Source organism: Dipodomys spectabilis, unplaced genomic scaffold (assembly GCF_019054845.1).
Source record: "Dipodomys spectabilis isolate Male_0828 unplaced genomic scaffold, ASM1905484v1 ptg000158l, whole genome shotgun sequence".
NCBI classification, from domain to species: domain Eukaryota; kingdom Metazoa; phylum Chordata; class Mammalia; order Rodentia; family Heteromyidae; genus Dipodomys; species Dipodomys spectabilis.
Genome location: NW_024870835.1, coordinates 6,056,743 through 6,070,227, shown reverse-complemented (window position 1 = coordinate 6,070,227; position 13,485 = coordinate 6,056,743). Strand labels below are relative to the sequence as shown.

The following is a 13,485-nucleotide window of genomic DNA, read 5'->3' as shown; positions in this document are numbered from 1 at the left end:
CTTCTTCAGTTGTGAAGTATAGTAATCTGAGTTGGAAGTTCCTTTTATCCACAATTTAAATTACACTATTGCGTGCTCTTTATGTTTTTATATCCTGTTATTCTGTTTTAATAGGTGACTTGGTGCTTTTTTCTTGGAAGCTTTCAACATACATTTCTAGTCTTGTACATTTAATGTTCTATCTATAGTTAACCTTACATAGTTTCTTTTCCTGATCTTTTTTGTTTTGGTCTTATATTAGCCTTCTATATTTGAGGACTATTATATTCTCCTGGACTTGGGAAGTTTTCTGCTATTATTTTTTGAATGTGTCCTGCCTAGTTTGGTACGAACTGCGATCCTTAGATCTCATCTTGAGTCATTAAGATTAGAGGTATGAGCCACTGACACCCAGCCCTATTACTGTTTCTTAACTTTACAAAGTGATATAGTCACAGAAGTTTGAGGAAGTTTGTGCAAGAAGCATCATATTTAGACCTAGAAAATTCTAAGTGTTTTGGAACATGCCTGTAATGCCAGAACTGAGGCTGAGACAGGAAGACTGTGTGACAAGACCAAAACAAAACAAAAAACACTGACTTCCATAAATCAGGGAGGCCAAATGCATCTGAATGAAATCAGTGCTCCTCAATGGAGTTTGGAATCACAAGTCTGTTTCTCTAGTCCTTATGATAGAGAGAATATTATTCAGTTGAGTTATGTAGTGAGCTGATAGCAAATGTGAGGCCTTGTGTATAGGGAGCATTTGGAAAGAGTGCCTGGTAGTGCTATGGAGTTATTAGCACCAGACAAAGGAAAATTGTTTTGAGCTTCATCAAAGAGATGCAGTTCCAGTCATCCGTTAGGGGTTAGTTAAATGAATGTTTGACCAAATATAGTCTAAATTTTAAGTTGATAGTTTTATATAGTCAGCCAGTTAACCTCCACCTTACAAGAAGCCTTACAATCAATGTCTTCCTAACTTTACCTTGTGTAAACTACTGGGATAAGACAGAGTATCTATCAAGTTTTCTGACTAAAGAAGTTATTTCCAAAAAAAATGAAGTTATCTTGGAGTCACTCCAAAAATCACAGAAAATTAACTCATAGATGATAAAAGTTTACCATGTGTTTTCACTAGAGACAACTATCTTTTCATCTGATGACTTATCAACACGGACTATCTGCATAGATTAATTTTAATTGACGGTGTAATTTTGTCCCTCACCTCCATCCCACGCTATTATGTAATCTTCAGGCTCATTCAGTTGTCCTCCAAATCATTCTCTACTCTTAAAAAATTGCCTACAACATCCTCTTCCATTACTCCTTTCCCTGGGAAGAGTTTTTGTTTTGATAATGTGGCCCTTCTTTTAGTTGTCATATTTTCTATACACTATTAAATGTGTATACCTCTTTTTCCTGTTAATTTGTCCATTATTGGTTTATTTCACCAGACTTAAAGACCAGTCTTTGGAGGGAGAAGTTGAAGTCCTGTCATCCCTATAGTAAGCCAAGAGGATTAAAAGCAAAGGAACAATATACAAATATAAATAAGAATAAATAATTATGAATGAGAAAATTTTAAATTTAAAAAGAAAACTTGTCTTTGGTGATTCATTCCTATATTTCTAGTTACTCAGATGGCTAAGACCCGAATAAGCAAGATTCAAAGCCAGCATGGGCAGAAAAGTTTAAGGGACTCTATATGCAATTAAGCAGCAAAAAACCTGGATAGCTTGATGGCATAAGTGATAGAGGAGTAGCAGCAAGCCAAAAAAGTGAAAGGATTCTGAATTGAGGCCCAGAGGGGGAAAATGCAGGGAGAAGAAACTCCTAAGACTGAATCAGTAAACTTTTATGGATATGAAAATTAATACATTTAAAACTTAAAATATTAAAAATAAATCTGTAATATGAAGCATTTGCTTGTATATCTATCATCTGAAACAAATCTAAATGTAGATTTCTAATTAGGCCCTCTTGGCATACTTCCGAAATCCTGAGGTCCTTGAAGGGTAAAAGAATAAAAAATAGATTTTATTCTTTATTTCTTTACCTGTCCTGGGCCAATCTGCTTAAGTATTCTTTGTAAAGCTGATGAACGTTAGAAGTGTTTTAGCAGACAACTACAAATAAACTTGTTTAACCAGTTTACCAGTAGACCTTGCACATGCCTAGGAATAAAAAAGCAACAAATAAACTAATTTAATAGTTAATATTTGGCACTTATTTATTAGATTTTTTTCAGCTATTGTTAGCACTTCCTGCTCTTTGTATGTGGAACTATTATCTTATTTTTAAGAATAAATATTTCACTCAGGACTATAGGAGAAATTTAAATGACTAGAACAGATGGATTGTATTTGCATATTATTTCTATATTGCTGAAAGAGTGTTGTAAATGAATTCAGCACCATGGTGTTAAGGGACTAGAAAAAGAAACTTGGGAACTGTTAGATTATTATCAAGGTAAAGGTACTTATTCCCTGGATGGCAAATTCTACCTATTCTAGCTTTTATTATCCTTAGGATAGTGTTCTATTTATTTCATGAGTACAGAAGTTTTAATTGGATATGTCATGTTTCAAAGACAAAAGAAATGCCTAATTCACTCTAACAAACTTGTTAGTCACTGTTTATACCGAGAGGATTTCTACTCTACAGAGAATAATATTGTTTTCTTTTTTCTTTGTTGATAAATCAAAGTTTTACACTGACCTACAGCAGTCAGGCATACTTTAAAGTAAAATTATCTGAAGCTAACACAGATACATATCGTTTTAGTTTTCTTTTTTCTTCCTTTTTAAAAGAAATATTCTATTTCAAAAATAGTAAGAATATGTTAAATTGTTACTATTTTTCTGATAAATGTTATTTATGGGTTTTAGTAATTTAGATATAATTTCATAATCTAACCGAAAATTTTAGGAGTTTTCTCTCTTATTCTTGGTAAATCACTTGTAATTTTTTTTCACCAAAAAGCTTTTGGTAGTCAGTTATATAGCCAATGTTGGAATATTGTAGGTACTTTACCCATATACTCAAGTTTTTATTTGTTATGAAATCACAGTTCTTCTTGAAATGTGATTTTTATGGTTTACCCTGCTCTGTGCATGACCTTTGACTTGAACAAAAGATTTTGGTGATGGCATTGAGATGGTGGGGGTACAATTTCAATACATCTTAATTCTGTTACTGTTTGCTTTGTTCCACAATCACTCTGATCCTCCTGGCAGGGAAGAAGATCCTGAGAACAAAACTAGTAGTGACTGTATAGATAAAAAGGCAATGAATTTCGCTTTTAAGGCAAAGGAGGAACAGTCTACAAAAGAACGAAAATGGGAATAAAAGTAAAGTATTGTTAACCTGCAGATCTATTATACTTTTGAAAATGTTAGCGTTGCAGAAAAAGAGTCACTCTACAAAGATACATAATTATGTGACTGAAAATCTTGTAAGAGGTAACCATTTAGTTCCTGGCAAGGCACATAGAAGAAAACAGACCAGATTATTCATAAGTGAAAAAACACAAAAATCTTTCCATTAAAATGATAGGAAAGACAGTCTTTTACCAGTACACAAAGAACTATAATATATTATTTTTCTCTGCCAGAACAACTGTGTAGATACCATGAAGATGATGAGGTCAACAAGAGTACTCCAGAGAAGAATGAGAAAGAAATGTCGGAGCAGACATTACAGAAGGTAGTCTAATCTTTAAGATATTGAGCTAAGCAAGTTAAATCTGACTTTTAACATAAAGGATTATGTTTTAAAATGAGAGCTCATGAACTTAAACTTTATGTGGTTTCTTAATTTAAATTCATAATTCAAAATCATTGGCTTGCCATAATGGGGTAAAAAAATCAATGTTAGTGATATAAATGTGTAAACACTTGTGCTTCTGTTGACATAGTTTAAAAACATTTTCAGAGTGAAATGAAGAGAATGAATATAATAGAAATTAAAAAATTTAAACTGTGTGCTTATTAGTTATAACAGGGCAGTTTAAATTTAAAATAGGTCATAAGACTGCTACACTGCAAAATACATACAGATAGACAGTTTTGGAACTGAAAACTAAGTACTAATTACAGTGCTACCACAGTAAAATAGTAATATTTATAATTTTACACTTGGAAATATCCTTGTCTTATTAGATAAAAAGTTTTATTAAGACCATTAATATAAAAATACCACATGACTATCATTAATAGTAAAATAATGTTTTGAAATTTTAACATTTCAGATCCAGGAATGAGATACTGGAAAAAATATCCAGACATTTGCCCTTAAAATTTATACTTAACTCACAGTTTTGTGTATAAATGTATTGCTATTGAGCTTAATAAAATGGACTCAATTATATTAACAACTTTTGGTTGGACTCAATTATATTAACTTTTGGTATTGTTATAAAGAAAATCTTTCACTACTTTAATCTTATAACTGTCATCTGGTTGTGGCTGGTTGTGTTTTAAAATAAAATTTTAGTACTTAAAGCTGGAAATACATACACACACCAATCTCTACTACTGTAGCTATGTATATATGTATTTCTGCATCTGTGAGTTGACTTACAGTAGATTTACAGTAGATTTACATTTACAGTAGATGATGTGATTTCCTAACCCTTGCTGTATGGTCGAGTAACAAACTGCCATCTTTTTATTACAGAATTACACATACTAAATTAACATAATGGCAATAGAAAAATGTTTACATTATTTTAAAGTAAAATGAAAGATTGAACTATTCCAATTATTATCAGCTAGGATGTCATGATGCTGATTACTAGCTTATAATCTTGGTTTTAAAACAATATTTTTGTCAGGTTTTGTATAATTTTTTTGTGTTTATGTAGAATAAGTTTCTATTATTGCCCTGTAGAAATCCTAAAGGAATGTATGATGTCACTCTCACTACCATAAATTAATACTAACATCATGTATTTAAAAACCATTTCAAGGTTTAGAAAACAAACAGGAATTAGTTTCATTGGACCATATGTCACATTTGCATACTAATTTGTCACTATTTTAAAAAAATTATCTCATGAAGTTCTATGAGCTATGATTTTAATCCTCATGATTGAATTTTATTATTCTAAAAAGATGTACATGAAACACATTCAAAAGGATTTGAAAAATAGTAATAAGCTGGGCACCTATGGTTTGTGCCTGTAAGAGTACTCAGGAGGCTAAGAGCAGAAGGATGAAGGCCAGTGTGTGGGTGGGAGTGGAGGGTGGGGGTAGCTTGAGAGACCTAGTCTTAAAAATTGCCAACAAAAAAATAGGACTGAAGTGATCAGGGTCAAGTGGTTGAGTATCATCCTTGCAAGTAGGAAGCCCTGAGTTCAAGCCCAAGTAACTCCCTTACCTTCCAAAAAGATGAAAACTTTATGTTAGAAATGAAACATATGAGTAAATTAATTTTAAAATAATGCAGTATAATTTCACACTGTTACTGGCTAAATTACATTCACTGATATTTGATGACCTTCTGTATGCACTTTGTCTAGAAACAGTAAAGAAGTAATTAAGATAGGTTTGTTAGTTTAGACTCTTAATTTCAAGATGCTAGTGTCCTTATAAGAAAAGGAAATAAGAACATTGAGAATATGGAGAGAGACCATGTGGCACAGGCAAAGTTTGCCATGTATGTTGCAATGGAGGAGCATCTAAAGAAACCAATCCTACAGCTCACACACTAATTGGAGAGCTTCTTGAAGTCAAAATTATGATAGCAAATTCCTGTTGTTTTAGTCATGTACTCTCCATATTTTTTTATGGCAATCCTAGTAAACAAATATACACACTAACAATGATGCTTTATTTTCATTTGAAAGATGGATAATCTTTCAATGTGTTTTGGATAAGTTATTTTAAATATTCAGTATTGAGAGAAAACATGGGCTTTCTTTTTTAAAAATTTTATTGTCAAGGTGATATCCAGATTCAGCTGGTTTAAAACACATGAACCAAATGCCTTTGACAGTATTTCAGATTTTCATTTTTAAAATCAGGCTAACAATTTTTTTTTAGAAAGTGAGATTTTTATTTTTTTTAATTTTATTTATTATTTTTTGGTTGGTTGTGGGGCTTGAACTCTAGGCTTGGGCGCTGTCCCTCAGCTCTTCAGCTCAAGGCGAGTGCTCTACCACTTGAGCCACAGCGCCACTTCCAACAATTTTTAAGTATATACTTTGGATTCTTTAATAATGTAATCATTTGATGAGTCCATGTCAGAAAAAGACATTTAATCCCTAATTTCCTGTTCAGTCACCAGATGTGTTATCAGAAAGTTTAGGGCAACTAAACAGCCTTCATCCTTGCATCTGTCAAGAGAAGAATTCAGTCAAGAAATAAACACAGTGAAAGAGATTGGAGAGTTTATTAGAAAAGGACTATAATATAAAAAGAGACATGCCGTGGGAAAGATGGCAATTCTGCCCAACTCTACCATGTTAACTATCTTCCTTATTGCAGGTATTGATCTTGTGTTAAATAGTGAAAATTGGAGTCCTTGAAGATGACTTTCTGATTGGTAGATCTTTCTGTTTCCTATAAGGTTGTGATACCAAAGATTTATTAGTCTGTCCTTATTTCCTCATTCTTTTGTCCTTGTTCTTTATTCTTTTTTCTATTGTTCTTTTTTTGTGCTGGTCCTAGGCTTGTACTGGGCAATGTCCTTGAGCTTTTTTTGCTCAAGGTTAACACTCTACTACTTAAGCCATAGCTCCACTTAGAACTCTTCGATAGTTAAGAATTTCAGTGGACTTTCCTGCTTGAGTTGGCTTTGAACTTCAATCCTTAGATACCAGCCTCCTGCGCATCTAGGATTATAGGTATCATTAGCCACCAGCACCAAACTTGCTTTTGTAGATTCCTGCCCCCCATATAAGGTAGGTTTTGGTTTATCAGAGTATCTTGCTATTTCTAAGTTCTCTAAGCTAAAATTTCATAACTGGATTTTTTTTTACTAACATATCAATAATAAGTGCTATGAATTTTATCTGTTCAAAGTCTTTAGGAGTAATGTTTTGTTATCTGGTTTTTAAACAAACATAGATAATGTTGTTCAACTATTATACTTTCATAAAGCAATTAACAGACTTTAAAAACATTTTTAGTTGGTTTAGAAGCACAAAAATGTAATGATTTTTCTGCCCTATCATAGGAGTAGTGTCTGATGCTTCTATAACAACCACGAAAAGGTTAAAAAGGGAAAAAGCATAATAAATTTACTTAAAGTTTGACAAAACACTTGAGGCTTCAGAACCAAAACATCCCAGAAAAACTGTCCAGTTTCATGGTTTTCTTTTTAGGTTTTATGAACAAAGGATGGCTGTTCCAAAGTGTAAGAACAAATATACCTAGGGGATTACCATGAAGACCTGTTTACTCATTCGTTTTCAGAGCCTCAGTGTATAGGATTTTTTCTTTTACTCTAGGCATGGAGTGAGGTCAGTGTCTGGAAAGATTCCTTCCTTCCTTCCTTCCTTCCTTCCTTCCTTCCTTCCTTCCTTCCTTCCTTCCTTCCTTCCTTCCTTCCTTCCTTCCTTCCTTCCTCCCTCCCTCCCTCCCTTCCTTCCTTCTTTCCTTCCTTCCTTTTTGAGGTAATGGAGATTGAACTCAGGGTTATAGGTAAGCACGTTCCCATTTTATTCATACAAGCCTTTTTGCTTTTATCTGGAATTGCCATAGATATTAATTCTCTTAACTAAGGCCTCATACATAGCTGGGATTGAAGTGTGTTTAACCACACTTAACTTATTGATTGATTCAGCAATAATGTCTTCACTAACTTTTTTCCAGAGCCAGCATTGAACTGTGATCCTCCAATGTCTTTCTCTCCCTTTTCCATCAGTCTTTCTTTCTCTCTCACTTTCTTTGTGACTTTGACTTTGTCTATCTTTCTGTAGATCTCTCCTTTTCTCCCTCCCTTCCCCCCTCTTCTTTCTCTTCTACCTCCCTCTCCTTTCCTCTCTGTCTTCCCTTTGTCTCTTTTCTTTCCTCTGTCTGTCTGTCTGTCTGTCTGTCCATCCATTGGTCCATTTGTCCATCTGTCTATCTGTCTGCCTGCCTGCCTGCCTACCTGTCTCTTTGTCTCTATGCCTCCATCTCTCTCTCTCTCTCCTCTCTCTTTTCTTTCTCTCCTGCCATAACTCAGGGTCTCACTCTCTGTTGACATTTTTGCTCATGACTGGCCCTCTACCTCTTGAACAACATCTCAGTTCTGTTTTTATTTTTATTTTTTCTGGTTAATTGAAGATAAGTCTCAAAGATTTTTCTCCTCAGGAAGGTTTCCAGCAGACATTCTCAGATCTCAGCCTCCTGAGAAGGTAAGATTATAGGCATGAGCCACCTGAGTCAACTTCTTCCTTCTCTTGAGTAGCTTGGATTACAGGTATAAACCCCTGTGCCCAATCTTAGAATGAGGATTTTTCAAGGGCAAACAAATAAGAAAATGAGCCAGATGCCGGTGGCTAACGCCTGTAATTCTAGCTACTCAGGAGGCTGAGATCTGAGGATCATGGTTCAAAGCCAGCCTGGCAGGAAAGTCTCCAATAAACCACTAGAAAACTGGAAGTGGAGTTGTAGCTCAAGTGGTAGTGCTGAAGAGTGCAGGAACAGTGCCCAAGCACAGAGTTCAAGCTCCACGACCGACGAAAGGAAGGAAGGAAGGAAGGAAGGAAGGAAGGGAAGGAAGGGAAGGAAGATCATTTTAGGAATTATGTCTTGGTTTTGGGAACTGATAACCTGCCTTGGAAAAGGAAAGTTCTTGTTTCCATGACTTGCTTTGGGAAAGGAAGTATTAATAGGAGATGTGAGGGCAGAAGATTCCCTTCCAGTGCCTTTCAATGTACCCATGTTTCATTGGAGACTTATGCACCCCAAATACTTTGGGGTATTGGGTTCTGAGCACCAATATTTAAACATTTCAGGATTTATCTGCAAACATAAATACAGTTTAATCAAAAGAAAAAAATATGCTAGCTTCGAGGATTAAAATCTAAAATTCAGATGTTTATTTGCTTATAGTTTTATTTTAAATCTATAAAATTGGTTTAATGGGTATTTCACTATGTTTAATAGAAGTAATTATATTTTAGTTCTTTAAGTAATTGTCTTAGGTAATTGTTAAGAGTAATAATAATAGAAATAATAATGATAATGATGAAGGTGTTAAATTGGTTAGCACTTACTGTCTGCCAAGATTAGTTATTTTCAAACATGTAATACCTTTTACTAGTCTCATTGCACCAATGAGAAAACTAAAAGTAAAACAGGTTAAATATCTTATTGTCTAAAGCAATCAAAGTTAAGAGTGAGATAGAGACCTGACTCAAAATTTTATTTCCCATAAACCACATTACTTCTTTCTGATATTTTTTATGTCACAACTACTAAAATTTTACAAAAGTACAGTTGTTTTCTTGCACAAAATATATAGTTAAAAATACAGCCCAGTTTACTTACTTTACTTGGAATCTCATGCTAAAGTGTTTTATAGATCCATTCACAGAAAGTAAAAAAAATACAGTTAATATTCATTACTATGCATGTAAGTTACTAAAAGTGGGTAATAAAAATTGGAGGTAGATGATTTGAAAAAAGTTAAGAAATGGATTTGAATTTGTTTTAAGCCTGTTTGTTTTTATGGATACTATTTTTTGTCACATTAACCAGCTTTTCAGTAAATTAATAGAATTGAGAAGGAGCCAGAGAATGTCTTTCAAAGAAATACATAAAATTCTATAATCATTGGGTATAAAAATTTTCTCATTAGGTCAGAAATAGGTCCTATAGGGACATAGATCCAATAATAAATAGGTAGGTATATTGTGGTATAGAGGTAAGAAAAATTAGATGAAATTCTTCATATTGTATTGGTTACTCATTCCTTAGTATAGGATTATCCAGTCAGAAAAATGACCATTTAATTAAATAAAACTTGTTTAACTCACAAGAATAGGGGCCATAGAAGTATAGATATATGAAAAATGTACCCGAAACTTATGGTGAGGACACCATAGTCAGTAATGTTCAGTACTCTGGAAAGCGTTAAAGATACATATTTTACCTTGTATATTTCTGGAATATTACTATATGAAATTATTGATTTTCCCCCTTAGGCTTTTCAATGTACTGTAACAAATATATATATATATTGCATATATATATATATATATATATATATATACACACACACACACATACACACACAGAAAGAATTCTTTCTTTAAAGAATTTAGTTTTAAAATAAATAGGAGCCCATAGAGTTTTTAGATTTTTTTGTTTACCTCAATTTTTTTTCTTGACTTTCAGTTCTTTCTTTCTTTACTTTTTTTGGTGATGGTCCTAGGGTTTGAACTCTTTATCTTTTTGCTCAAGGCTGATCTTTTATTTCAGCTGCACCTCCACTTCCTGACTCTCAATTCTTTATTCATAATTCTAGGTAGCCCTTCTTTGTATAATAGTAGCAGAATTCAAATATCTTGAATTTGAATTCTAATCCAGAGGAGGATTAGAATTAGAATATCTATGTATAACCTAAGTTTCAGAATCTCAGTCCTTTTAGTTTTCATTGTTTCTATAAAGATAATTAATGATTTTGTTTACCTCATTTTGGGAGGAAATGATTAGGAGAGATTATGTTAGTGAATCTATGAAAAATTAAAAGAAATATTTCTTTACAAAAGTAACACATATTACTTTCCAAGTTCTATATCTAAATCAATGTCTATGAAATTTTTGTGCCCAGGAATTAGAATTATTCTTTTATTGACATTTAGACTGTTATCATTAGATCTTATCATTTATCAATTTTAAGTATGCAAATATTTATGTTTTTTAACTCCAACTTCCATTTTAAAAATTCTTTAATATCAAGAAGTATGTATTACATTGCTTTTGTCCTATAACATAAACAATATTTATTGAAATAAAAGGAAAAATTTTGCTTTATATACACCAAAAAAGTCTTTATAATTTTAAGTCATTATAGTTTATTTTTGGTAAAACTTTTCATTACATACAAAATAAGGGCCACAAGACTTCTGCAGTTACATTTTTCTAATTACAGAAAAAGCAACTGCTCTTGGTTATTTGCATTTAGTCATCACTTGTTCATATATTTAAGTATTGATGAAAAATGTTATTTACAAGTAGTTTCCTTGTGTTTCTGTTTTTAGATTGTTTCAATGGTTATTCTATAAAAATATTTTGTACAATAAGTAGAATGTATAACCAAACCATTTGAACTAAATTTATTAACATACTTAGTTCTGTGTCACTTTGTGAAGAATTTTTAACTTCTTTTACCATCTGTCCTTTACTCAACAGATGCATTATTGCACTTTAGAATGGATTCATGTATAACACCTTAGAATTATTTAGAAATTAAGTACCTTAGTTTTCTTTCGTCCTTGTACTAAGGGTTATTTTTCACTAGTTAGAAATGATAATAAAAATGCAGAAGATAATGGTCTTGGATTTTAAAAATGTTAATTAAACTCTTTGTTTAGATCATTGAATTGGAAAATCGGCTAAAGTCTTTTGAGAAAAAGTCAAGAAAATTAAAAGAAGGAAATAAAAAATTAATGAAAGAAAATGATTTCTTGAAATCTCACTTAAAACAACATCAAGAAGATGCAGAAAGTAGAGAAAAAGAGCTAGAATTGCTACTAAAAGGGAGTAAAGATGTAGAAAGAGACAAAACTGAACTTCAAGTAAAAATCAATGAGCTGGAGAGAGAAGTCACTTCCCTAAAGAGACAAGTGGCAGAAGCTAACATGTTGAGAAATGAAGAGCTGGTGAATCCAGTGGAGAAATCTCACAGTTCAACAGACAGAGCTAAATCTGAAATGACCACTATGGAACTGAGATCTGGACAGTGTGATTGTAAGACAACCACTACCAAGGTTAAATTTAAAGCAGCAAAGAAAAAGTGCTCTGTGGGTCGTCAACATACTGTTCTCAATCACTCCATCAAGGTTATGAGCAATATGTTTGAGAACCTCAGCAAGGACGGCTGGGAGGATATGAGTGAAAGCAGGTAAGGCTCTCATTAACTTAGCTCTGTGGTGGGGACACTGTGCATATGTAAAGCACTGGCAAATGGAGATTGAATTTCAACTACTGTCGATTTGGTATTCAGAAAAAATACTGTCAGATCCTTTGAAATATCTTGGGAGGTCTTGTTCTGAGCTTATTGACTGAAATTTGCATGCAAAATTAGCCACAACTGCATGAGTATTTGAATAGGTGCCAAGAAGCCCAAAAGAAGGCAATGCTTGATTTCTTCCAGTGATGCTATTTTCATGCAGTCATGAGGCTTGAAATTGACAGTTTGGCAGGTTGATTTAATTTGCTGGCCCTTTGCATATTCACCACTGACAGCTAAGGATTCCCAGGCAAGCCTACTAAGTCAGTTTAGTTATCTTGTGACATGCCAACCTGGGAGGAGAAACATTTTCCCCCCTTAATTTAGTTAGATAAATTTTGAATGACCCATTTCAGCTTGTTACCAGATGTCTACAAGCTGTTTAACATCCTTTAAATTAAGAACCATCTTCACTAATTATTTCATGTATATATTATGCAAAGTCATTGTACTAACTTTAATTGAATAGTAGTCAAAAATTACTTCTTTGGGGTTATATAGATTCCTAGTCTTAAATTATTTAACCCCTAGTGAATAGCAACAGGAGAATAAAAAAAATCCATCCTCTCTCTTACCCCTAGCTATACATTCATATGCACACTTGGAGCACAAAGATACATGATAAGACATCTCTTTTTATTTTTTAGGCAACAGAAAAGTCCACAATTGCTAACAACTTGTCCATTTTTTCATCAAGTTTTAAACTATGCCTTATTTCATAATAATATATATTTCCCTTTTTCTAGTTCTGTTTTGTTTTTAGGCTCTAGCAGTGGTTCTTTATTAGATTTGGGAAGATGATGTATAATTTTCTTAATCAGTGTTTGAAAGATGTGATACTTATGACCATCCTCATAAGGACCATGGCTAGTATTCCTGTAACAATAGAAAAGTCGGTTTGATTTATTTAATCAAACTTTTACAAGGCAAAGGAAGATTCAGATTGAATACTCTAGATTTATGGTCCATTTTTATGCTTAGATTTAATAAATGAACAGTTGCACAGAAATATGCTTAGACAAACAGAATATAATCAATATCTTTAGATAAGCCCAAAAGGGCTTATCCGAGCCTGTTCAAATTCTTTTTTGCCTGTCTTCTCAGCATTCACTCTCCTTAATGTTGGGGGAGACCCTTTATGGAGAGAGGTCTTAAGATCTACTACCATGCAAGTTAGGAATGAGGGTTTTATAATTTATTATCATACAAGGTAGATACGATCATTTTTTTTTAATGCTAGTAATTTTTCACAGAATGGCAGACAAAAATGAGGAAAACATGTAAATTTAATAGCATGGTCAGATAAATTTGAGAACCAATGTTTTATATGGGTAC

At 33.0% G+C, this 13,485-nt stretch overlaps 1 protein-coding gene across 5 annotated transcripts in view; it reads left to right on the top strand.

Moving 5' to 3' along the window:
* Positions 1-13,485, top strand: part of Cntln (centlein) — a 199,069-nt gene that overhangs the window by 121,111 nt on the left and 64,473 nt on the right. For all 5 annotated transcript variants that reach the window (XM_042692951.1, XM_042692950.1, XM_042692948.1 and 2 more), the window contains 2 exons: positions 3,596-3,687; positions 11,513-12,042. In XM_042692951.1, the coding sequence (XP_042548885.1) occupies positions 3,596-3,687; positions 11,513-12,042 (622 nt within the window). The remainder of the gene's footprint in view (positions 1-3,595; positions 3,688-11,512; positions 12,043-13,485) is intronic.